The sequence below is a fragment of the Buteo buteo genome, chromosome 11 (assembly GCF_964188355.1).
Source record: "Buteo buteo chromosome 11, bButBut1.hap1.1, whole genome shotgun sequence".
In the NCBI taxonomy this organism is placed as follows: domain Eukaryota; kingdom Metazoa; phylum Chordata; class Aves; order Accipitriformes; family Accipitridae; genus Buteo; species Buteo buteo.
In genome coordinates this window covers 22,778,978-22,803,715 of record NC_134181.1, presented here as the reverse complement: position 1 = coordinate 22,803,715, position 24,738 = coordinate 22,778,978, and the positions used below count along the sequence as shown (strand labels likewise).

Below are 24,738 nucleotides of genomic sequence, written 5' to 3'. Positions count from 1 at the left end.
ATGGCTGCGTCCCCCGGAGGGATCCCTGCTGACCTGCAAGGTAAGCATCGCCCGCTGCCAGGGCACCAATGCCACATGGAAAGCGCCAGCACGGGGCCTGCTCGGCCCCGGTTTGCCGTGCCGGGGTTGGCAGAGCCGCTTTTCGGTTCCTCGTCGGCAGCAGCTGCGATTCAGGGGGGTTCCAGGCAGGGCGTGGGGCGTGAGGGCTGCTCTCACTCCCAAAGCTCCCATGCTTGTGGATGCTGCTCAGGCCAAAAGCACCCCCAGAGAACAGGCTGGATCCTCAAGGACATGGCTCCTGCTACCCGGTTTGTAGGTGCAGCCTGGTGCTGCTCGCTCCCATGGGCTCGGGGTCCCCCAGCCAGCTGGGGGTCTCCGGCAGCTCCCCAGGGAAGCACGGCCTGCAGCCCTGCCCTGGCTCCTCAGCAGCGCGGGGGATGCGTGAAGTACCGCTGCTCCCAGCCTCGCCTCATTTGATTGAAAAAGCAAAAGGCCGCAGAGGTCTCGGGGTCCTGCAGCCTCACCAGCACCACCAAGGCTTGCAGTGGAGTGGGAAGGAGCCGGGTCACTGCATCTCCACAGCCCCAGGTCCCGGCTCTACCAGGACGGGTCCCTGGGGACGTGTGGCTCAAGTCACTGGAGCTGCGGGGCTCTTGGCAGCCTCAGCAAGGGCCAGAGTGAGCGGTGGTGTTGCAAAAACCTGGTTTGTTTTGCACGGCGATGGGCAGTTGTGGTTCTTGTCGCACTCTTCTGAGCGAGAGGTGTAAATCGGGAGAGATGGGGAGGCCGTGCGGGGAGGTGATGCTCAAGGCAGGAGGCAGCAGGCAGGAGCAATGCTCGCTCTGGTCTGCAGCTACTGTGGCAGCGACTGGTTTGCCAATGCAGGGAGACTGGCACACACGACCACCCATGCAGGTCATAGCCAGGAGAGTTCCCCAAAAAATGCAAAAGTAGAATACATCCTTGGCTGCACTGTGGGGAAGCAGAACTTGGGTGCTGAGTTGCTCCCCGGTAGTAAACGTGGGAAGGAAGAAAGGGAAACCAAGACCCTATTGTTGCTCAGTGCCAGCTCCCAGTGAGCAAGGCAGCATGTGCAGCGTAAACCAGTGACCCCAAAGCCCTGTGCGTGGTCAAGGCTGCAGCCTGGGCTGCAGAAGCCAATGGGGAGGTGGGTTTTTCACCTCAGCAGCAAACAAGATCCAAAGCTGGTGAAGAAGCACGTGGCTTAGCTGAGAGAGCAACCAGGGTCTGACCATCAGGTGTGGATGGAGAGGAGTTGATTCAGATGGGAATGGAGGGGACGGTGTCCCCAAGGGCAGCGGGGAGTGCAGGAGAGGACCAGGGGTGGCTTCAGCCACCTCGCTTCATGGGGACATTGTTTTTTTTCAGAGGGCATCACCGCCTTCCTGGGGACAAAGAAGGTCCTTCTGGTGATGAGCGTCCAGCTGCAGGTGAAATCCAAGTATGATGACTATATCTTGGTACGTGCAGAATCTGGCCTGGTTCCTGCTTTCCCAGTTTCCCCAGGCAGCTGTTTCATGGCTGCAGTGGGAGACGGGGGTGGCTCCCCTGTCACTGCAGTCCCTCGTCACACCAATGTCCCCTGCCTAGGTGCTGACAGCCTGGCGAGCCTATGTGCTGCCGGTGATGCTGCCGGTGAGGGTAAGTGTTGGGGGACCCTGTGCCATGGTAGAGTTCCATGGCTCCTGGGAGAGCATCGCTCAGCTGCGTGGGGCACCGGGGTGGGTGGCCTGTGGGTCACCTGGGCCACTGGGTCTGGAAAGCCCCCAGGAGCAGGAGGAGGAAGATGGGGTGAAGGGGAGGGTGTTTGCATCAGGGGGCTGGTGAAGGCTGGGGGGCATGGCCAGTCACTGCCCAGGGCATGGAGAAGGGTGGGAGCTGGCGGTTACCCTTGGGTCCCCCTTCTCCATCAGTGCTGGGGCTGATCCTGCTCCTCTCACCCACAGGTTCACAGCAGCTTCAGCTTCCTGGAGGTGAGGGACATGACAGTGCGAGAGCCCAGCTTGGTGAGTGGCACCAACACCGGGGGCAAACCCAGCCCGGGCACCCACCCCACCTTGTGCCCACCTCCCCCCATGGCAAACCCTGGCCCAGAGCCCACCGTGGGGTCTGGGGGCGTCCTGGCCCCCCGTTGCACATTGAGGGTCACCAGCGATGATCTGTGAGAGCTCCGCAGGGTATTTATCCCTTTGCCACCTCTAAAGAAATTCTCTTACGGCCTCATCCAGGGTATTGCCCTCAGGGCTGGAGGTGCAGGGAGGCACCCAGGGGTGCTGGGGGCCAGCGTGGGTGCCTGCGCCGCTTCCCTGCCGGCAGCCACAGACAGCACCTGGCCGTGGCACCTCCCGCTCTGCAGGGACAAGGTGACAAATGGCTGCTGGCTTACCAAGGCAAAGCCAAATTTAGCAGGAGGGTGTTTTAAACCCTGCTAATCCTCTTAGAGGCGTGCACGTAGGGCAGATGCGGCGGGTGGGAACCGTGGAGGAGAGGAACCCTGGCTTGGATGTGTTGGCCGAAACAGGGCTGCAGTCCTCATTAACCTCTTGTCTTGTCTTTTGCTCGTTAAAGCATCATCAGTGACGACAGCCCCAGCCTCTAAACAGGGTTTCTGCTGCTCAGCAGGCTGCGTGGCTGAGCTCCGGGACAGAAATAAAGAGGAGCTGGGCAGAGAGCGAGGGGTGCTGGGGGTTGAAACCCCACGGTGGGGGGTGGTGAGACATCTGACTGGGATATGGAAAGCCCAGGGGTTATTAATCTGCAGGCAGAGTGCAGGCAGGGCCGGGCCCCGCTGTCTCCCACAGCCCCGGGCACCGGCAGAAGCGCTGTCCTCCTATCCTCGCGTGCTGCCAAGCAGATAATTGTCATCTCACTCCCACGCCTCAATCAGTGTGTAATTAAATCAGGGAGCGTGTTGCCATGGGATTTTTTTTCTGGTAGGAACGGAAAGCTAAAAAAGCCTCAAAACCTGATTAGATAAATTCAGGGAGGAAACCTCCGTCCTCCAGCTGCGGCTGCTGCAGGCAGAGTCAAGGCTATTCACACCCCCACTGCTTTTGGGCTGCTTTTGCATTAGCTTAGCTTGAATTTTGGGGAGGTTTATGCCTTATTCTGGCACATTACAATCTCTTTAATGTATTTTGTCCTCAATTCCTGGTGCTTGCAGCCTTCCCTGTGCTCACAGTGCTCTGGCTGGGTTTATAAGCAGCAGCTGGGTGTTTGCAGCAAGGAGCTGATGGCTGTCACCGTTGTGTCTGGGGGCTTGGGGACGCTGTGTGCTGCCAGCTCACTGAGGCATCTCCCATCCTTTGGACCCCGCAGGTTGTCATAGAAACGGATGCAGCATCTTACGCCTTCCGGTTCATGTCCTTTGATGATCTGGAGCAAGTTGTCATCCATGTCACCATGTCACTTAAGAAGGTCTTTCCAGATTCATCCCCTGGGTAAGGGTCTTCTGCTCCTCAGGGGTGGTTATATAGGTATCAGAGCAACCTCTTTGCTCAGAAAAGCCCCAAATATGGGATGGGTTCACAACAGCACCTTTTAACAGGGGAAAACAACACTGATGGAGGCCAGACCCTTCTCCCCAGTTGCATCCGGAAGAATATTTCTGGCCACCCTACATACAAGGGTTATAGCTAAGCATAAAGTTGTGGGGATGCTCTTCTTCCAGCCCACAGCCACAGACCCCTCTGGTCTTTCCCCAGGACACTGCTCAAGAACTCCCCCCCTAACCTGTATGAGAGGATCCAGCGGATCACGGACTCGCTGGAGGAAATGCTGCAGAGCAGCCCTGGGCCCTGTGGTAAGCCTCCCCCCCCCCCGCCCCGCACCTCCCCCAGGCAGGACCAGGAGGGTTGGAGCACCCTGGGGACCATCACAGCCCAGCATCCATCAACACTAGCTCTGCTGCCAGCCCCCCCCTCTGCTGGCAGGGCACCCATGGTGGCTTAGGTCAGAAGGAGCCCTGCTCGTGGGGTCTGCTCTCCACCAGCCCATGGGGCAGAACCATGGGATGTAGTTCCCCAGAAAGGAGCAGGACAGCTGTGGGTCAAAGATGCTCAGTGTCCACACATGAGGACATGCAGCTGTGGATGCTACTACCCACCGCATACAGCATCGCTGCAGAGCCAGGAGCTTTTTCCTGTAGCCTGGTTTGGAGTAGGATACTCTGTTATCATCATAGCAATGCACCTTGCCTGGTGTCTACATAGATCAAGCAAAGCAAGCCACAGACTTCTGAGTTGTGCAGTCACTTTTTGGGCTGGCACTAGACCACGCAGGACGCCTTGGCCCCTTTGAGGAAGGAAGGGAGAGCCCTCACCATCCCTTTTGAGCCCCCGCCATCCTTCTCCTGCTTCCTCCTCTCTCCAAAGGTCTCCTCTGTGTTCTTCTGGGAAGGTCTGCCACCAAGACTGCCTTCTCTTTGCAGGGGGGTTTTCAGAGACCTACGCTGCTTTATGTGATTACAATGGCTTTGCCTTCCGTGAGGAAATCCAGTGGGTAAGCTGGTCTGTCCCATGGAGAAGAGGCAGTTGCAGTGTGTCACTTGACAGGCAGGGAAGCAGGATGCTCACAGGGCTGCTGGGGCTGGGCGAATCCCAGGGATACCCCAGGGACATCCCAGAGCTGGGAACTGCAGTTTTGCCTGGCTTGAGTGCCCCCTGCTCCTTGGTGGAGTGGAATCAAAGCGCAGGTGGGGTTGAGATGCCTTGGACCAGGTTGTTTCCCAGACCGTCACATAAGAAGAGCCCCTAGAAATCTGGGACCTTGCTGGGTGTCCCTAGTAGAGGGGAACCCCGCTGGGACCCAGCCACAGCAGGACTGGCTGTCCCCCTCTTCCTCTGGGACACTGACTCCAGCCCACCTCTCCCCACACCCTCATTCCCACCAGCCTGGGGGTGCGTTGCCTTCTTCTGGCCATTCCCTGCAGAAGTGGTCCAAGACCCACCAAGCCATTCCACTGATCTGGGACACGTGCCCTGCCAGCCAGAGCACCAGGGGGAGGTTTTAGGCTAAGGGTTTAGGCAAGAAGGGTCCCTGAGGGCTCAGCTCCCTCCAGCAGTACTGGGCACCTGAGCCCTCCCCAGGACCAGGTGCTGAGCGTGATCCGTGTGTTCATCCATCTGGGCAGGACGTGGACAACATCTACCACAGCCAGGACTGCCGGGAGTTCAACCTGCTGGACTTCAGCCATCTGGAGAGCCGGTGAGCCCCCCAGACGTGCTGCCTGCGGTGCCCTGTGCCACACCAGCATTCACCCTCATCCTCCCCATCAGGAGTGGCCTAACACACTCCTTCACTTGTGTTAGAAGCTTTTTTCACTTTCCACACTCCAAGGACGCCACATCTGCAGGCTGATGCTCCCTCACACCAAACACAATGAGCCCCATCCCATGGGGTGATGGCCCTTAGAGGCTGGGCAGCCTCCCATGTTCATTTTTAACACTTAAATAAGCCTGCGAGCTGCTTACGGAGGTGGAAACTGAACGTCACGGTGGCTTCTTGCAGCTCGTGGCTGTCAGGTGTTTCCCTATGCAAAGCAGCCGGTGCTGCTCGCCTCCCTGAAACTTGGCACTGCTCCCTACCAGCACCCCAAATATCTGTTGTAACCTTATAGTGGGGCCACGAGCTCAGTCTGTGCCCCAAGTTGTCCCCGTGAGGCTCAGCTATGTCTCCATCCCAAGAAAGACAGAGCAAGGGCTGAGGTCTGGGAGAAAGCGGCCGCTGGGCTGGGGCATAGCGAGTCAAAGTTCCGGGCTGAGCGTTTTGGGGAACAGAGGATCTGTGTTCAGTTGGCCAAAAAGGAGACAGTTTTAGCAATCTCTTTGGACCGAGAAATCAAAAAGAAACTTGTTTCCACTTGAGCAAAACCTGTGTTGTTCTTTACACGAGAGCTCAGAGTTAAAAAGGAAAAAACCAGACTTTTTGACAGAAGCATGCAAATATTTTGATTAATTTTATTTTCCTTGAGGGAATAATGTGGGGAAGCTGAGCTGCATTTGTGGATTGCTTTAAATTCATGGACCACTGTCCTGCTCCCTTGAACACTGTGTTGGGGCACTCTGGGGCTCAGTGTCTTGGGGCATCCCGGGATTGGGTGTGTTGGGTCACCCATTTGGGACCAGGTTTGGCTCAGCCTGGCCCCTGACTCTCTTGTCACCCTGCAGAGACGTGGCACTGAGTATCGCTGCCTTGTCCTTCAACCTGTGGTTCACCAAGCTCTCCTGCAAGGACTTCAGGCTGGTGAGTGCTGGCACTGCGGCGCTGGGCGTGCCAGAGGTGGCCGGCTTTCCAGAAAGGCTTTCTTCTCCCCTGCCAGAACCAGGAGATTTCAGAGCAGCTGCTCTACATGCTCAGCAAATCGGTGATGTTGGAGGAGCTGGTGCTGGAAAACAGCGGGTTGAAAGCGTAAGCAAAGGCGTTGCGCGGCCCTGGCACGGCAACGAGCAGGGTCGTAGCAGCCTGGTGGATCTCCCCTCCCGTGCACGGAGCAGGGTGGTCCGTGGACCCATGTGCCAGAGGGGTGTTGGTGCCCCGTCCCCTCAACAGCATGAAGCTCACTGAGAGCAGAGACCCCCTGAGCCTGGAGGCCAGTGAACATCACCTACCCTTGGAGATGCTCTGCTTTCTCCTGCTGGCTCCTCAGATGGAGTGAGCTCTGCCATGCTGGCAGCAGCTGGTGGCACGTCCCTGTAAGGCTACGGGGTTGGTGGCTGTCTCTCCCGGAGGAGGCCGTACCTTGCTCAGATGTGTGACCCTTCTCCCCACAGTGACTTTGCGCAGAGGATGGCCCAGGCACTCAGCAACCATCCCGACTCTGTTCTGCACACCATCAACCTTGCTGGCAACCAGCTGGAAGACAGAGGTACCCAACTTTTGGGCTGGGATGAGTTTACACCCATGAAAACAATATTCAACTCCAAATCCCACTGGCAGCTGCCTCCTGCCCTGGGGACTGTAGCTCGGGGTGGGACGGACACCTGCCTGCGCTGGCACAGCTGCTCAGGGCCCGCTGGTCTTTGATCAGGGATTGTCGCCTTCAGCCGGCATGTGGAGAAGAGCCCCAAGGGGCTGCAGAGCCTCAGCTTGGCCAGGACGATGCTCACTGCCAAAGGTACTGCCTGGGTGCCGTCGGGAGGCTGCGCATGGCAGCGCTCGGGGCCAAGCTGGCACCAAAGGGGTGGCTGGAGGGGCTGCAGGGACACCCTGGAAAGGGCATCTTGAAGGATGCAATATCCTGCTGCCCCAGCTGTAGGAAAGTGCCCCTTCCTCTGCTCCATGGCTGTCCCTGGTGCAGGGGATCCACGGGAATCCATCTCTCCCCCTCTCCTCAAGCAGGGATGAGCATATTGTGCAAGGCCCTGGCAGATAACAAAGCCATCGGATCCTCCCTGCGGCACTTGGACCTCTCTGGAAACCCCGGCACCCTGGCTGGGGACGACATCAGCGTGAGTGCCTGGGCTGCAATGGGTGACACCCATCTGACTCTGTCCCCAGCGTGGTTTGGATGGCTTCAGTCTCCTGGGATCTGCACCCTGCCTTGCAGCACCCTAGGGATGGGGCATTCACAGCTCCGACACCTCCCTGCCTACCCGGGAGCAGCTGGGGGATGCACTGGGGACATCCCACTGCATCTCCTTGCAGGAGGGTGGGAGACACCACCTGGAGCAAGGACATATCCCAGGAGCGAATGGCATGGGGCTGAGTCCCTCTGGGCAGAATTCTTCCCTGTGCTCAGGGGAAGGGAGGAGGCAGGCAGGAGCTGGATTTCTGGGCTGGAGGGTGCTGGGGGGGGGGGTTCAGGGTCCTGGGCAAAGCCTCTGAGCCCTCTCTGCCTGCAGAACCTGCAGAGTCTCCTCCGCCAGTGCCACTCGCTCTCCCACCTCAGCCTGGCCAGCACAGACTGCCCTTTGGATGCTGTGAGTACTCGTGCAGGGGGTCCTGAGAGGGAGCCCCTGCCCTCAGCCCCCCTCCCAAAACAGTGGCACGCTGCTGGGGAGTGCTGCCACCCCATCGCGGCTGGCATGGGGCTGCAGAGACAGGGTGTGCGTGGGGCAGTGGGCAGCCAGCCCAGCGATGTCCCACTCTGTGCCCACTGCTGCGGGTGGGCTGGGGGACTCAGGGTTCAGCAGGAGGAAGAAGGGAGCCCCAGCATGGGGCAGACTCCCTTAGCATCCCCCATAGCTCATCCCATACCATCACCCATCCATTCCTGGGCTGTGCGAGGGGCCACAGCACCTCCTCAACATGGCTCACCTCCCCACCCTGGCAGCTCTTTGGAGCCCTGGTCCATGGATGCCATGCCAGCCTCGTCCATCTGGATCTCTCCAAAAATGTGTACTCCCACAAGTAAGGCCCCGGGATGATGGGGAGGGGAGTGTGGTACCCAGGGGAATGGCTGGTGCTGGGTGGCAGATGATGCCATGTTGTACCTGTCCTTTTCAGGAGGGTGAAAACCATCTCCCCTGACATCAAGGAGTTTTTCAGCCAGGCCTGTGCCCTCAGGCACGTCTCCCTGGCAGGTACCAAGCTGCCAGCGGATGCTGTAAGGTGAGGTGGGGCTGTGAGTCCACTGAGGGGAATGGATTTGGGGTGAGCATGGTTCAGGGGGGGACTTCACTCAGGGCTTTGTATGTTGAGAGGGGTGGTGAGGATGGATGGGGCTGTGAGAGGCAGAGCTCTGGGAAGGATGTCTTCTCCAGCACCCTGCTCCCACTGCCTGGACCACTGTGGGGTTGGACCCCATGGTGGGTGCTGGTGCCCCTGTTGCTCACACCGACGGGTGGCTTTGGTGACTTTTCCAGAGCATTGCTGCAAGGGCTGGCAGACAACAGTCACATCAGTGACCTGCGCCTGGATCTTAGCAACTGTGAGGTAAGGGGCCAGCACCCATGGGTGCCATCAGTGCAGCCAGGGGGTCCCATTGCAGTGGTTGAGGGGGCTTGCTCTCTGTGCGGGAAAGTCTGTGCCCTGTCCGCTGTGGGGCTGGGGTAACCTTCCCGACGGCAGGATCTCGTTTGCAGGGCTCGGCGCCTCCCCTTGTACTGATGTCTTGCTGTTTCTTCCAAGCTGAGATCAGCGGGGGCCCAAGTCATCCAGGATCTCATCCCTGACGCCAGCTCCATCAGCGACCTGGACTTGTCTGACAATGGTAAGTTGCTTTTTCCCCGCCTGGGAGAAGATGTCCTCCATCTGAGGGTCCAGCCACCACGGGCTGTTTGGCAGAAGCCAGCTCAGCCCCAGCACCTCGTGAGCTTGTAGGAGTCCCCAGGGAGATGGGCTGCTGCACTTGCCTGCCTCTTGACTGCGCTGGCTGATGCAACATTAAACTGCACTTGTCACCTGTAAAAGTCCTTCAGCAGCAGGAGCTGCAGCACTACAGGCTGTGTCTCACGGGGGTGAAGGCACCCAACAGCCAGCAGTGGATTCCTGCCTGAGAAATTACCACCTCATCAGGCTTTTATGGCTTTTTACCTCAAAACCAACCACCCCTCTGCCTTCTCCAAGGCAGGCAGTCCTTACCTGTGCTCTTCTCCCTCTGCTGATGTCCTTCCCAGTGTGCCAGGCCTTTTCCATCACCTTCCAGTGTTGCATCCCATGGTGGGCAGCAGTGGTGGCCCTTGCCTCTCCTCTCATTCAGAGAGAGCATCTCCAGCATGGGGTGTGGGGTGACTTCTTCTTTCCCTCCTGCCTCGGAACTTGCCAAAAATTCTCATTTCACATCTTTCTTGGTACAAGTCTCTTCAGCTCACTGCATCCAAGGTGGTCTCGTGTTGCTAGCTCAGAGTTTGAAGCATTGAAAAGGTCTCCCTGGGCTGAAACTCTTCCCACCGCTCTGCAGGAGTTTGCAGTCTCTACTGCTAACCTTGTCCTGCCGTGGCCTCCAAAGCCATGGGTGAGCAATCCTAATCACCACAACCATCACCTCTGCCAGCTCTTGATTTCACCTAAAAGGCCCCAAACCTTAAAGCAGCCTTGCTAAGAACTCACACCACATCATGCAGCTCCTTGACAGCCAGATGGCTGTAGGAAAGCTGACGTGGTTTGGAGTCTTTCAAAAACCTGTTCAGGCCACCAATGCTCCAAAATCTCACGCTCTCACCCAAAATCTCTGGTCAACTTTTGCCAAATTATGCTTCTATTTTTGACTTTCCTAGTAGAGCAGCTCCATGCAGGAGGGACAGTCCCATAGGTGGGTCTTGATGCCCCTTGCCCTTGGCTGGCAGAGCAGCTGGGCGAGCAGATCCCTGCCCGCATCCTTGCCCCATGGGAGGGATGTCACCTTTGCTTGCCGAATTTCCCTGGGGATGCCACAGCCATGAGGGTGGAAGTGCAGGCAGCTGCCTGCCAGCCATGAAAACTCCTCCCATGTTGTCCAGGGTATTGGGTGGGTGATGGACGGCACATCCCTGTGGGATGGCAGAAAGCAAGAGCCATCTCTAGCTCCATAAGTGCTCCCCGTGGCTCAGCACAGCCTTGGCGCCCCAAATAGCAGGAGGCCCCAGAGCGGGTGCTCCTTCCCTGGGGTCACTCCTCAGGGACCCCAGCTCTGTACAGGTCTTAGGTCTCCTTGGAGGAGCCATGAAGAGGATGAAGATGCTCAGGAGTTGCCCTGGGCATCTCTCCACTAGCCCACGGTGGCAGCTTGGTGGCTCTGCAGGTCTCCTGTGAGGGACCACTTTGGTGTCACCTCGGTGCACTGCTCGGAGCATCCCGGTGGATGTCCCCCATCTCTTGCAGGCTTTGACCCTGACATGGTGACGCTGGTGCTCTCCATTGGCAGAAGCAAGTCCATTAGGCATGTTTCTCTGGGGAAAAACTTCAACATCAAATCCAAGTAAGTGCAAAACTGCAGCACCCTGGGGCCAGGAGCCATCCTGGCACCATGCACCCACCTCGACTCTCTCTCCCCATCGAAAGCCCATGGGCTGTTTGGGAATGCCAGGGATTGCTTTGCCCATCCTGCCTGCTCCAACCCAACAGGGAGCCTGGGGCCGCAAGGGGACAATCACCTGCTCCTGGCGCAGTCCCTATGGGACTGCAGGTGCTGCAGGGACAGGTCACAGCTTCAGGCAAGAGCGGGAGGGAGGATGGAGTTTTGCCAGCTGCCCCTGTGGCCCCGGGGGATGCGTGTGTAATTGCCCCGTCACCTCTCCTGCAGGGAGGGGCTGTTGGATGTCCTGCACCGCATTGTCCAGCTCACCCAGGAGGATGACTGTGTAAGTCCGGCTTGCCCTCAACCACCGCAACCATCCCACCCATGCTCTTGGTTGCCCTCCACCACCACCATGCAGCCTCCCTGCCGGGGTGCTGTCTGGATCCCTCCCAGCACAGGCTGGGAGCAACCCCCACCCCCGCCCCCACCATTCAAATCCTTTGGCTCTTATTTTGCTCTGTCTGAAGCAGATGCTCAGACAGAGAAGCGAGAGCTGTTTCCGTTCATCTGGGAAAGCGGGAGCCTGTGTCTGGCTAAAGGCGCAGAGGAGATGCTTGGTGTAACATGGCTGCAGCCCAGCTTTCCAAAAAAACCTCTTTCCTCCTCGCTGCCTGCCAGGCATCTGAGCTAAATCCAGGGTGTTGCCTAAGCACCCATTGCCCTCCTGTTTCTTGGGGTTCAGCATGACTTGGGGTCCCCAAAGCCAGCACCAGGCACCCATAGTAGCTGCCAGCCCAGCAGCTGCTGGCCAGGGATGGAGGCTGTGTCTGCAGGGGTGACACATGTCCCAACATGTGTCCTGGCCACCTTTCCCCTTCTTCTCCCCTTTCTAGCCTCTGCAGTCCCTGTCCGTGGCCGAATCACGCCTCAAGCTGGGAACCAACGTCCTGCTGAGTGCCCTGGGCAGTAACACCAGCCTCATTGCTCTGGACATCAGTGGCAATGCCATGGGGGACACGGGGGCCAAGATGCTAGCCAAGGCCCTGCAGATCAACACAAAGCTCAGGTAGCAGCAGGTCCACATTGCCCTGTGGGTGCCCTTCCCACCCTGTGCCGGGTGGCCCTGATACGGTGGTCCTTGCTGTGATGCTGATGCCATCAGAGGAGGCTTATCATGGCTCCTGGTGACCACAAATGTGTCCCTGGACCATTCCTGGTGCACGGTCAGATGCTGCAACCGTATCTTGCTCTCATGGCAGTCATCTGCCAGTGCTGGCAGGGGACATGTGAAAGGCAAGAGAGCAGCTCAATCCCTACCCCAGCACTTGCTAGCTCTTTGCCAGGCTCCTGCACAGCCTGGGATGCTGCAGCCAGACCCTTGCAGTCACTGCCCTCACTCCACGCTCTGGCATCAGTTCCTAAAATGCCATTTTTTTTACTACATTGTGACTGCAAAGGCAAGGCAGGGGTGTCTACAGGGGACAGGGAAGGGGTCTCCCAGCCAGGGCTGTTCCTCTGAGGGACGTCTGCCCCTGTCAGCAGGATGGTGCCTGACCACATCCTCTATGCCCTTCACTCCCTCCAGGCAGCCATGTACTTTACAGCTCATTGAAAAGTCCAAGTTTAGGTTTTGAATATTGAGATTCAGATTTTTAACCCCATTTCTAGGCTTTCTGGTGCCTGAAGTCACCCTTGGGCTCACTCTTCCTGGCACCCAGTGGGTGGGCACCCACCTCGGGGCTGCGTGATTTCAGGCAGGGCTCATTCGTGTCCTTTTCTTTGCAGGACTGTGGTTTGGGACAGGAACAACACAACTGCCCATGGGCTCCTGGAGGTGGCTCAAGCCTTGGAGAGGTAAGGAAGGAGGTGCTTGGTCCTCCTGGCTTGCTACCACCATGCAAAAGAGCCTCTGGCTCCAGGATGTCACTGTCCCCAGGGGCTCTTGTCCCCTAGAAGCAGCAAGTGCATCACAGTTGCATACAGGTCCCAAGGGAGTTGGGCCACAGCTTGGTCCTTGCAGCCAGCAAAGCAACCTGCCACCCATTTGGTGATGGCACCTTCATTACTGACCTCAGGGTCTCCCCTGGGCTCTGCATCCCAACCCAGCACAGCCCCATGTCACCCAAGGCAGTCCCCGACGAGCACGGGGTGGGGATCTGCTGTTGGTGGAGATGTGATGCTCCTCTCCTCCGGGCCCATGAAAGATGCTAGGTAGAAGTTGTCCACCTGCCAAGCACACCGTCAGGTCTCATCTTCGGCCATGCAGGTTCTCTGGAGGTCTGAAGAAAGAGGGGTGGATGGAGAGCTTGGGCGCTGCTGCCCCATCAGGGTTTGCTGACGGCCAGAGTTTAGCCATCCCCATCTCCAGGGCTGGACCTTGGAGCAATGTCCAGGCTGCTGTCGGGTGGGCTTTGGATGTCTGCGGGGAAATGCACGGCAGGGATGAGCCCTGCGAGGCTGACAAGGGGCCTGACAGCACCCGCTCACCCCTGCGCTGCCTCGCAGGAATTACACCCTCAAGTCGATGCCCTTGCCGATGAGCGACGTGGCGCAGGCGTACCGCAGCAACCCTGAGAAAACGGAGGAGGCGGTGCACAAGGTGGGGGGACGTGGGCTGGGGGGGTCACGGGGTCGGGTGCCACCGACACCGGCTGCTCATGGCCTCTTGCCCGCTGCAGCTCCAGTCCTGTCTGACGAGGAACCAGCTGCGGCGCACGCTGCCCGCGCAGACCTTCCGGCTGCAGCAGGGCATCCTCACCACCTCTTCCGAACAGGTTTGCCGGCCAAATTGCTGCGTGGGGCTGCCCTCCCCTGCCCCAGACAACCCTAGCTAGCTCGTGTGAGCTCTTGCAAGCAGCACAAACTCCTTTTCACCTTTTCTGAGTGGAGGGCAGAGCAGTCTGGAGGGATGAGAGCGAGGCCAAGCAGAAAGCATATCTCCAAGGAACCCTTCTGGTTGCATCCGTGCGTTTCATGCATATGCAACGCTGGTATATCTCACTGCTACGTTACTCACACAGCATGTTGCTGGCTCCCTGTGCACACTCACAAGCAAATCCCTGCCATGTGGCATCCCCAGTTATTAGTCAGGGATGTTCTGGGGGGCTGTATCCTGCCTGTGCCCCCGCCACCCCGTTGGGCAGCTCTGGCATATCTTTCTCCGGGAAAGTCACAGCAAAGAGGGGAACTGGCAGTGCTGCTCCGGTATCGGCATGTGACGCAGCCTCTCTGCGCTCCAGATGGTGAACGAGATCTGCTTGAGCGTGCAGAAGCATGTCGACATCCTCAGCGCCTGCCCGGGCAGGGAGGCGGAGGCAGACATCGTCTGTGCGGAGGAGGCCATCAGGAATGCCAACCTCTCCGTCAGCGTGAGTCCGCTGCGCGGGGAAACCCCTCAACTCGCCCAGCTTCAATTTGGGATCGAAGCGGGTTATTGATTAGTTAATGACATAATTAACCGGCAGTCAGAGAACACCAGAATCGTCAATGCAACAGATGCGCATCACCAAGCACTTGCAAAATGTTAAAGCACAGCTGCAAATTTCTGAATCCCATTCTAGAACAAGGCCCAAGATGTTCTTAATCCCCTCCCACCAGAGGCACACAGTCATGTGTGCACCCCCCGAGAAGTGGGGGTTACAAGCACACCCCCTCTTCAGCAAGGGCACCCCCTGCTCGTGCACCCCTCCTTGGGAGAGGTGGGTGCTCCAGCTTTGGGCACACCACCCTGCAACCCACGGATGCCCACACCACTAAGAAACACTCCCTGCATCCCCGAGGGTTCCCTCCTTGGGACACCCTCATCCCACCCCAGCTGGGTGACGAAGGCCACTGCATCCGCTGGGCAGCTCCTGGCACTGTCAGCTCTGGTTTGTTCCTTCTGGTCCTGCTTCTCTCTCCCTATGGCACCTTCGCCTCCCTCTTCTATACTTCTCTTCAAACCACATCTTTCTTTTTCCCAAATTTATTGGCACCCCCCTGGGTACTTAATCTGGCTGAGATAGGATTTAAGAGGATGGTGCTGATGGTGGAAAGGTGGGGAAAGGGACAGGAAAGGATGTCCCCGGACGTGGACAGCAGCGTGGCTGGGTACAGGGGGAGAAGGAGGGTCAGTGGGTAGTGGGGAGCAGTTGGGGGCCCAGCTGGGGGGACACAGGGACCACGAGGGGCCAGCAAAGTCAGAAGGTTGCTGGATCTCCCCAGCTAATGCAGGTGATGCTCATCCATGGGGCAGTCACCTGTGCAGGCGGCACATGGGTGGAAAGCAAGGATGAGGTGCCGTGGGATGATCTGCGCCATCTCTCTTCCCATGGCAGATCCTGCCACTCTTGTACGAAGCGGGAAACAGCCCGTACCAGAACGGCAAGCTGCAGCACAAGCTGGAGTGTCTCACGGAGGAAGCATCGCAGACCTGTGGCCGGGAAATCCAGGTGGGCACCCATGGGGAACTGCCAGGGGGAGCAGAGAGCTGATGGCAGCACTGGATGCTCATCAGCCTCGGCCCGAGGATAAGGGACGCGGTGTCTCCTGGAAACCACGTGAATCCTGATAGAAAAGACACTGAAAACTCCCCTTTCCTCCCCAAATTTCAGGCGATCATGCAGGCAGTGCTGGACACAGCGCACAGCCTGTGCCCAGCCGTGGTGCAGAAGAGCGGAGTCAGGGACCAGCTGGTCAACGCCATGTCGGAGCGGATCTACCTCCAGGACCATCTCAACCTCAGCGTTGTCCTGGACCAGATGGTCACCGATGTCTTCAGCAAGCTGAAGTGGGTGACATGCTGTTCTTCCTTCTCGCTTGGTGGCTGGCCAGATGAGGATTTTGGGGGCTTCCTACCAACTGCTCCCCTCCCCTCGTGGTGGTGGTGGTGTGCTGGGTCCTGCAGCTGCGTTTCCCAACTGTGGCTTTGCTTCCCACTTGGATCCGGTTCAGTTGTGTCCCTAGGAAGCTGGGAAGTCCCATGGGGTGATATTCCTGCAGGCACATCCCCATGTCTGGCAGAGGGGAGCCCCAACCATCAACGGGGGATGCACTCAGCATCCTCCATCCCAGCCAGCACCTGCTCCTGTTCCTGCTCCAGCAGCACGCACCCAGTGAGGGCATGTCCTAGGTGCCCCTCTGGGTGCCACGGCTGAGCATCCATCTCCCTAGCAAGGCTCTCCCCGGGGAGGGGCTGGCCCTGTGTCTTGCAGGGGCTGCAGGTGCTGGCCCTGACACCCCTCTCTCCGCTCCCAGTGAAATCAAGCTGTCCGTCACAGCCGCCGCGGCTGACTGCATCGTGGATGCCGTGCTGGGAGACCTGACCGTTGCCCAGTGCAAACTGGTGAGCGCCGGGAGCTGCCGGCACCTGTGGAATGGGGATGTGGGGCTGGGATGCGGGATGGGGGGTCTGGGTACCCCAGCATTGCCCAGGCACCAGCCAACACTATGACCATGGATTTGCTGTCTGGGAAGCAGGACAATTCCCACCCAGGCTGGTTTTCCTCCCAGGTAATCCTCTTCCAGTGTGGTCACAGCAGCATTAACATCCTGAGTGAAGTCTGGGAGCCGCTGTGTGGTGGGGGGTGCCGGGGTGAAGCCGGGCACCAGCCACTTGTGCACCGGGGCAGGCGCGGGGCAGCTGCGCTGGGGCCGGCAGCCGGCTAATCAGGCCTAAATCCGCTCGCAAATCCCAGCCACGGGTAGGGAGCAGAGCAGCACAGAGCACACAGGGCGGCCGGGCGCGCTTCAGCCCCCGGGATAATTTAAGCGCTTCCTAATGGTTTTAGGCGGAGAGCCTTCCCAAGCACGGGCTCGACCTCCCGGTCCTGCTGCCTGAGCCAGCTGAGGACGATGCCACTGCGCCGGCGAGGGGCAGGAATCCTCTGGACCTCACCGTGGAGGAGGTAGGGTCCGACCCCACCACTGCCGCGTGATCCCTGTGCTATAACTGCCTTTTATCCGCCTTACCGGATGATGCCAGGCTTAACGCCACAGCCTCTCTGGGTGCATGCACCCCCGGCACCCCCCGAGGGGAGCACTAAGGCAATTAGTGCTGGGAAATGGGACCGTTAGCCTGCCCGGCCACGCTGCCTGCCCTGCCGGTACTGGGAACGTGTCCCTGTGGTGGCCCCGGCTGGGCTGGCCATTGCCTCAGGACTTAGGATCCAGCGCAGCACAGGGTCCTGACCGCGAAAGCGTCTGATCCGGCATCGTGGGCGGTTTTGGCGCTGGACCAAGATGAGGGGGTGCAGCCCTGGGGGTCTGGGGGTGATGGGGGCATTGCACCCATCACTGAGCGAAGCCTGGCTGGCTCTGGCTGTTGTGGGATGCCGCTCACCATGGCCAGCTTGTCAACGCCGAAGCCACCACTGTCCCTCTCTCCCTGCAGTACAAGATGGCCCTGCGGAGGAAAAACAAGCATTTCAGGAGCATTCGGCCCACGCCAACCGTGAGAAGTAAGGTCACCGCGCGGCTTTCCCTTTGTCACGGCTCAGTGTGTGCCGTGCCACCTCTGCCAGGGCATGGCAGGGGCAGGGGGGTCTCAGCAGCAATCTGGGGGGCTGCTGGGCAGAGCCCTCAGCGGTGATGCTACAGGTTGTGGGCAGAGGCTGGCAGAGATCCTGCCCCTTTGGAGAGCCTCTCCTGGTGCCGTGGTGCAGGTCCACAGGCAAAGCTCACCTTGAGCTTGCTCTTGTACTGTTTTTGGGGGTTCAGCTGGCTCAGTGCCCAAGGGTGGTGGGGTAAATGCCCTGAGCTCCCTCCCCACGTAGCCAGGCAGGGGTGGGAGGTTTGTCCGTGACTGCGGATGCCATGGCATCTCCCCCTGCCATCCCAGGGACCGCCACCGGCATGGGCATCACCGATGCCCCCAGCACCCCCGGGGATCTGGCACAGGGAAGGAGTCGTTGCCCACGGGCGCTTCTGCTGCTGGTGCTGAGCTGCCCCAGGCTTCTCTGCTGCTGGTGTAGCCCCATGGAGCCCTGCGTACCTGGAGGGGCATGATCTGGCTGGGGGGGTGGGGAGGAAATGAGCAGCTGGTGGGTGACTTCTGCTTTTGGGGCTTTGGCTGTGATGCATATTTAGCTTTGGCTGAAGCAGAGCTTGTGCTGGACCTCGGCGCCTGGCACCCAGGTGTCCCCAGGGGACCCCTGATGTCCCCGAGCCCAGCAGCATCCTGACCTCCACGCAGTGGGTAACCAGGGGAGTGAGGATCTGCCTGCAGAGCAAAACGCGGTGTGTTTGTGAGTGCTGCTCACCAGGCCAGCGCCGGCAGAGCTCGTGCCATAGAGTTGCTACTTGCCGCAGGTCTCGGGGCTTGCTGCGGGGGTTGGCTCGGTCCCTGCCTGAGCATCCCCCTCCCACCCACCCCCCCCCCCGCAACATCCCATGCACGCAAACCTCCAGGGACCGCGGCAGGATCCGTCCCCGGCTACGCTGCAAAGCTGTTCCCCGGGGGGGGCCGCCACGCAAGCTCTCGGCCACGCTCCCCTCCCCTGACTGAGCACCCCGCTGACCCTCCACGCGTGGGCGAAGGTGGCGGCGGTGGCGGCGGCGGCGACGATGATGATGATGCTGATGGGGAGGCCTGGCGAGGCTGGATGCCAACCAGGGCCCTCTCGCCCTTCGTAGGTGTCTCGGAGCTGGAGCCGGCGGCGGGTAGGGACGCCAGCGGGCTCCGAGCTCACCGGGCGCCACCGTCACTCAGCCCCGCCGCGCCGCCGGCACGCCCTGCCTCCACAAAGGATGCTGAGCCTGCGAGCGGCTCGCTCCCCTCCACGCAGCCTGCCACCGCCACCACCGCCGGATCCCTTATGGACCTGCCGACCGCCGGCGAGAAGCTGGAGCATTGCACCAAAGCCAGGCCCCGGCCCAACCGCCGGCACAAGCAACCGCCCAGCAAGCCAAATGTAAGGGGTGGGGGGCGGTTGGCAAGGTGTGGGGGGGGTGGATTTGGGGTTTTTTTTCTCTTTTTTTTTTCCCAGTTGGGTGAATTATCACAGTCGGTATTTGTTGCAAGGCAGGAAAATGAGATGCGCGGAGCCGCGGCTGGTTTATTATCTTGCATTTCAGCTGCTGCTGGAGCCTCCTTGGAGGAGGGGGGCAGCCTGAAAGGATGGGCAGGGGGGCTGGGGGGGGCCATAGAAATCATCCATCCCCTTTCCTGCTGCCCGCTGGGAGATGCCGAGTGGTAGGAGCTGGCAGGGAGGCAGGGGGGAATTAAAAAACCTGCAGAGTTTGGGTGCAGAGGGCCAGTGCATTCGGCCATGGCTCCGGCTGCCTCTCTCCTCCTGCACCCAATTTGCTCCCCCCCATCCGAAACCCATCGGCCCCGAAGCGCCGGCAGCTGCCACAGCTCCCAGTGATGGTGGTGGGGCTCTGCCAGCTGCAGTGGGGTGGGTTGCGCTTCTCCCCCACCCAAAGGGCGAGCGGCTGGGGATCCTGCCTTCGCAGCCCCCTTCCCAAAGGAAAAGTAACTTTTGGGTGCAGTCAGCGGAGAGTCTGGCTCTGTCGCCATCCCCAGGGCCAGATCCTGCTGGCACCACCTCGTCCCCGTGCCACCGTGAGGCAGTTGGCTCCTTCCACCCACCAGAAAGCCCTGGCTTGCACGGCTGTGGTGGTGCTTGCCCTTGGACCGTGGTGGGACCAGCGTGGCTGTGGGGACAGAGGAGAGGCAGGAGCCATTTTCCACAGGCAGGGGAGATGCTGGAGGCTGGCAGGGGCCAGGCAGGGCCTGGGGGCTGTCACCTTGGCACATCTCTCCGCAGCGGGATGGGCAAGCTTGGCACCCATGGTTGGCCAAGGCTCGAGCGAGGATGGGCTTTGATGGATGCGATGTGACAGGGAAAGCAGATCTCGAATGACTGGAACGGCTCCTGAGTGGCATCAATCCAGCCGTAATGAAAAATCATTATGGATTGAAATGCCACCGATGGGGAAGCGCCTCCCTCTCATCAATAGGAAGCCACCGCTGTGGTGCCACATGCCAGGGCGAGGAAGGTGCTGTGGAGGAAGGCTTGGCCATGGCATGGACTGCTTTGCCATGGGTGGCCTTCATCCAGGCTGTGGTGGCACTTCAATGTTGGACCTGAGGACGGGCACCAGCCTGAAGGATGCAGATGCGGGTCCACACAGGGCACCCACTCCATCACCCACCAAGAGTGTGGGTGTCCCTTCCTTGGGGCTCAGATGGAGGAAGCATCCCTGCTAAAGGCTTCTCGCACAAGGACAGCAGGGTCAGAGACCTGGCCCAGCTCTAGGAGGGCTTTAGCAGGATTCGTCATTGTGTGTCACCAAGGAGGGTCAGAGGCACCTTACCTGTGGGTAACGCACGGGTGCCTGAGCGTGTACGGATGCCGTACCCCAGCCACTGTGCTGGCAAACCACCAGCACCCCACACGTGGCACCCAGCGGGGTGCAGGGGGCTGGCAGCCAAGCTGCCCTGCCTGCGCAGGCAGGGTGAGGGGCTAGCAGGAACCCCGGGCAGGCTGGAGCTCCCACAGCCCCAGGGATGTGGTGGGATTAGAGCTGTGATGCAGCCGATAACACCATGGTCTGGTTTTCATGCTGGATATGCAGTGAGACAGAGGGTGCCAGCACCCATCCTGCATGGGCACCCACTTGTCCATGCACAGGCATGGGTGGCACATGTTCATGGGGGGTATCTTTGCCCTGTGCCGGGCTGACGGCCGTGCTTGCTCGCAGGTGCAGCCTGTGGCTTGTGAGAACAGTGAGGACAGGAGCATCACCCGCGTGGATGAGGGGCTGGAGGACTTCTTCGCCAAGAGGGTCATCACAGAGGAGCTGCCGTAAGCCTGGGGGGGGGTGCCTAAGGCCCTGCAACCACCCAGCACTCTGGCACACACACATCCCCGGGGTTTCGGCAACCCCCCTGCCTTCACCTACCCTGCAAATGCTGCTGGTCCCAGTGCCAAAGGGATGCTGGGGAAAACTTCACACCCAGGGGCATCGCCAAGGGCAAGGCTGGTGGGAGAGGGCTGGGATGGCAGCCATGGGGAGCAGGATGCAGACAGCACCCCACTCCTGCAAGCCTGGGGAGGAGGGGCTGTGGGGTCTGTCCCATAGCAGGGAGGCACTGGGGCAGCACCCATGCGGTCCCACGCTGGGAACGGCTGCCCTTGCCAGGACAGCGTCGTCTCAGGTGGGATGCCCGGGGTCTGGATCCATCTCTTCAGAGTGGGCGGGGGGGAAATGACCCTTAGCCCCTCAGCAGCCTGGAGCTCACCTTTCCCAATGTTTCATCTCTCCCCAGCCCCACAGCTCCAGAGACCTGCCCAGGATCAGCCCCTCTGGCCCCCTCCGGCTCCCGCACCCTCAAGAAGAAAATTGGGAATTTTTTTGCCTTCAAGAAACCTAAATCCAGCCGGGGCTCGAGGTGTGAGAAGGAGCCCGAGGGCGGCTCTGCAGCCCCCAGGAGCAGGCGCTCAATGCTCAGTGACATTTTACGAGCCCCCAGCAAGGCGGGCGAGGCGGGCAAGCCGCTGAGTAAATCAGAGGAGGGGGGGCTCGCTGCTGAGCCCCGGGCAGAGCCCGAGCACTGCCAGACGCCCAACTCTGCCCGCAGGATCCGGCCCAAGTACTCACGGGAGGGCAAATCCCAGTCACTCATATTGCTGTCAGGGGAGGATGAGGATGCGCTGGGGGTCAGGCATGACAAGGTAAGCACTGTCACTGTCACCGAGCCACTGTTACTTACGCTGCTGTTCGGCTTACTCGTGGGTGCTGCTCCCGCCCAAGGGTGCTGGTGGTGGGGTCGGCCAGGCACCGCAGGGGGATGTGAGGATAGCGGAGCCGCGGTTGGGGACGTACCTGCTGGGTTGTGGCCATGCCTCCATCTCCTGGGGGGCACGGCTGGGGTTGGAGATGGGTGCTGTGGGTGCTGTGGTGGGTGCTGTGTCCCTGGAAGGGCTGTGTCTGTCCTGCAGAAGAGGCAGCTGGAGAAGAGCGAGGGGGAGCTGCCCGCCTCCTTCGAGCAGCGCATGCAGGTCATGCTCCACCGTATCGGTGTCACCAAGGGCCCGGCCGCTGAGGGCAAGAAGCAGCAGGTGGGGAGTGGCTCCAATTTCAGGATGGATCCTGCACCCAAAGGGCAGGAGGAGGTGGTGGTCCGTGGGATGGGGGTCCCCTGGAAGCACCCAGCTCTGTGCCGCCACTGCCCCCGGCCTCTGTCCTGTCACCTAACTCTCTGCAAAAGGACCAATATGTGGGCTCCAATGCTCTGCATGGCGTCTGTCTGTCCCTCCTTCCTTGGCATGCACCCACCCCCTGCAGCCACCCCAGAGCCGGGCAGCACCCTGCTTTCTGCCGCCCATTGTCCCTGAGGGCGCCGCCGCTCTGATCCCAACCCTCACCAGGTTTCTTTCCCCTTGCAGAGCAAAGACAGCGAGATCAAGAAAGCTGGCTCGGATGGTGAGGGGCTGCATCCTCCCTACCCTGACCCCCACCCAACTGGGCACCCACAGGGGGGGCATGGTCAGGCCCCCTCAGGCTCCCAGCTGCGGGTCCCACCATGTCCGCCCCTCGCTGGGTGCTGGTGCCATGGGGCAGACCCCAGCTCACTGATGCTGGCCGGTGGCTTGTGCTTGCAGGGGACATTGTGGACAGCTCTGCGGACTCCCCACCCTCCCTGAAGGCCCGCACGCACTCCGTGTCCACAGGTGGGTCACCGGTGGGTGCCGGGGGGGTTTCACACCAGCCCCCAGGCCAGAGGGCTCGGTCCCCTCTGCAAGCACCGAGTGGCACTACAAGGGGACCAGAGCCAATGGGGACCGGTAGCCACGGGTGCCTGGGCAGGGTCCCACCCTAGGGAGGGTGCTCTGCACCCATGGGTGCCCAACCCTGGTGAAGGTGGACAAAAACCCAGCACCTTGCCCAGACCTTGGGGTGGCTGCAGGCTTGTTCCCAGCACCAAGAGCCATCCCCTGGGGCCGTCACTGCTGGGCACCCACAGCTCTGCCCTGCCTTCCCCACAGACGCACCCTTCCGCACCCCGGCCACCATGATGGAGCCCAGCGCTGGCCTGGCCGAGCCCCGGCCAGCCTGGAAAGCCCTGGGAAGACAGCTGCCCACCGAGCTGCAGGGCACCAGCTCCGATCAGCCCCGGCGCTCCTTCATCCTGCCCGAGCCCAGCGTGCTACCAGAGCCCGGGGCCCGGGAAGGCTGGAGCAGCAGCCTGCCACGGCCGGGGAGGAGCGCGCCGGCGGCACTGCCGCGGAGGGTCAGCCACGGCGGGGACGTGGGTGCTGGTACACCCCTGCCCACACCACCCGACACCGAAGGTAGGGATGCGCGAGCTGTCGATGGGGTCCCCGTCCCACTTGCTGGCCTGTTCCTGGAGCCCTTTGGGAATGGAGGGCAGCAGGGACCCAAGCACCCAGCGCTGGGTGCTGATGGGGGGGCGGCTAGGAGGTCAGGGTGCTGCAGGCTCCCCCCTGACGGCAACTCCCCGCTGCTTTTCCAGACAACCGGCTGACGCCGCGGCTGGTGGCACCATGGGGGACCAGCCGCCGAGCTGTGTCCGTCCACGAGGAGCAGCTCAGGGAGCCCGAGTGCCCAGCAGAGCTGGGAAGTAAGTGGGGGCTGGAGTGGGACCCCAAACCTCCCCTTGCACCCCATGCTGGAGGAGGCAGGCGTTGGTATGGTGGCAATTCATGTACATGGTGGTGCCGCCTGTCTCAGCTAGCGGGTGGCCGCCCGCGGTGCCGGGGTGCTAGACGATGGCATCGCCACAACAGGAAGATCCAGGGATGGGGGGGGACTCGGCATTGGGATTGGCTCCGGCAGCAGCCAGGCTGCCCAGGCTTGCAGGCAGAAAGGCAGCAAGAACCAGGCAGCTGTGCCCCACTCTAACGTAGGGCTGGGTTGTGTTTCTCCCAGCGGGCACCATCCCCTTGCGCCTGCGGCGGTCGCCTGTCCTCAAACGGAGGACCAAGCACGACTCCCTCCCGGAGCCGGAGGGCGAGCCCAGACCGTCCTCGGATGCTGCAGGTGAGACTTGATGCTCCCCTCCCTTGTGTCCCTGCTAAAGCGCGTGTTGGGGCATGGAGGGTCATCCCCCCCAACTCACACCAGCACCCATGACCTCTCTAGGTGCCATGCCGCAGGACTGGCTTCGTGCCGGGCTGGAGAAGCCACAGGCTGGAGCGGGGACCGAAGGCGAGCAGCCGCAAGCCCTGGCACAAACTGTTGCAAATGCACAAGACTCAGCAGCCGTAGACCAAAGACGCCCAGTGCCGGGCCGGGGGGAGCCAGCCCTGGGACAGTGAAGCCCCTGCATGCCGCTGCACTGTTCCCAATAAAACCCTGCAAGCAAGAGCACAGTGCTGGGGTGATTGGCAGCTGGGGTGCAGAGAGCAGAGATGCTCCGTACCGGGCTGGCATGGATGTGGCCGCGGGGCTGGCTAACGACGGCATCGCCCACCTTTCTCTGCGGGGACGGCTGGGGCCACCAACATCACCCAGGAGGGCAGGGATGCCCAGGGACCATGCCGGAGCCCTCGGGATCCACCGAGTGGCATCGCCTTCCCCGGATGGCCTCTGCTGTCGCCAGCTGAAGAGGGGGGAGCTGGTGATTTTAGGCAGCAGCTGGGCAGGCAGCAGCGGTGCTGGCAGCCAGCCATTTTTAGCAAGCGTTACCAGGGCCCTTTCACCTCTCCAGCTCCTCACCCCGCAGGGTACCGCTCTCTCCATCCCCCCTGCTCCCCTAAGATGCAGGTTTCCATCAGCAGGACCACGACCCATCGCATTTCAGCACACAGCTCTGCAGCCGAGCTCCAGCCGTGCCTGCCTCGCCATCCCTGCAGCTCTCCCGATGGCACCAGCATTACCCCAACACCCAAGCG

At 60.6% G+C, this 24,738-nt stretch overlaps 1 protein-coding gene across 1 annotated transcript; it reads left to right on the top strand.

Moving 5' to 3' along the window:
* CARMIL2 (capping protein regulator and myosin 1 linker 2) lies at positions 1-24,280 on the top strand. The gene is made up of 40 exons (XM_075039406.1): positions 1-40; positions 1,390-1,481; positions 1,612-1,662; positions 1,968-2,027; positions 3,340-3,461; positions 3,726-3,823; positions 4,451-4,521; positions 5,153-5,226; positions 6,189-6,264; positions 6,341-6,429; positions 6,792-6,886; positions 7,049-7,135; positions 7,360-7,469; positions 7,863-7,940; positions 8,294-8,370; positions 8,467-8,571; positions 8,826-8,895; positions 9,091-9,172; positions 10,762-10,858; positions 11,183-11,240; positions 11,791-11,963; positions 12,683-12,751; positions 13,403-13,496; positions 13,576-13,671; positions 14,137-14,265; positions 15,214-15,327; positions 15,490-15,665; positions 16,133-16,220; positions 16,666-16,782; positions 17,268-17,332; positions 18,258-18,786; positions 20,582-20,685; positions 21,150-21,555; positions 21,823-21,942; positions 22,270-22,306; positions 22,486-22,554; positions 22,870-23,175; positions 23,358-23,465; positions 23,774-23,884; positions 23,987-24,280. The coding sequence occupies exons 1-40, from the start codon at positions 1-3 to the stop codon at positions 24,160-24,162; spliced, it is 4,719 nt and encodes a 1,572-aa protein (XP_074895507.1). The 3' UTR covers positions 24,163-24,280.
* Positions 24,281-24,738: the final 458 nt, after the last annotated feature.

What these genes read in the sequence shown, in the direction of transcription:
- CARMIL2 (XM_075039406.1), top strand. Translation starts at nt 1, where the DNA reads ATGGCTGCGTCCCCCGGAGGGATCCCTGCTGACCTGCAAG. An exon ending in TCACCACCTCTTCCGAACAG is followed by an intron (nt 13,672 to 14,136) that starts GTTTGCCGGCCA and finishes TCTGCGCTCCAG; the next exon opens with ATGGTGAACGAGATCTGCTT. An exon ending in ATGCCAACCTCTCCGTCAGC is followed by an intron (nt 14,266 to 15,213) that starts GTGAGTCCGCTG and finishes TTCCCATGGCAG; the next exon opens with ATCCTGCCACTCTTGTACGA.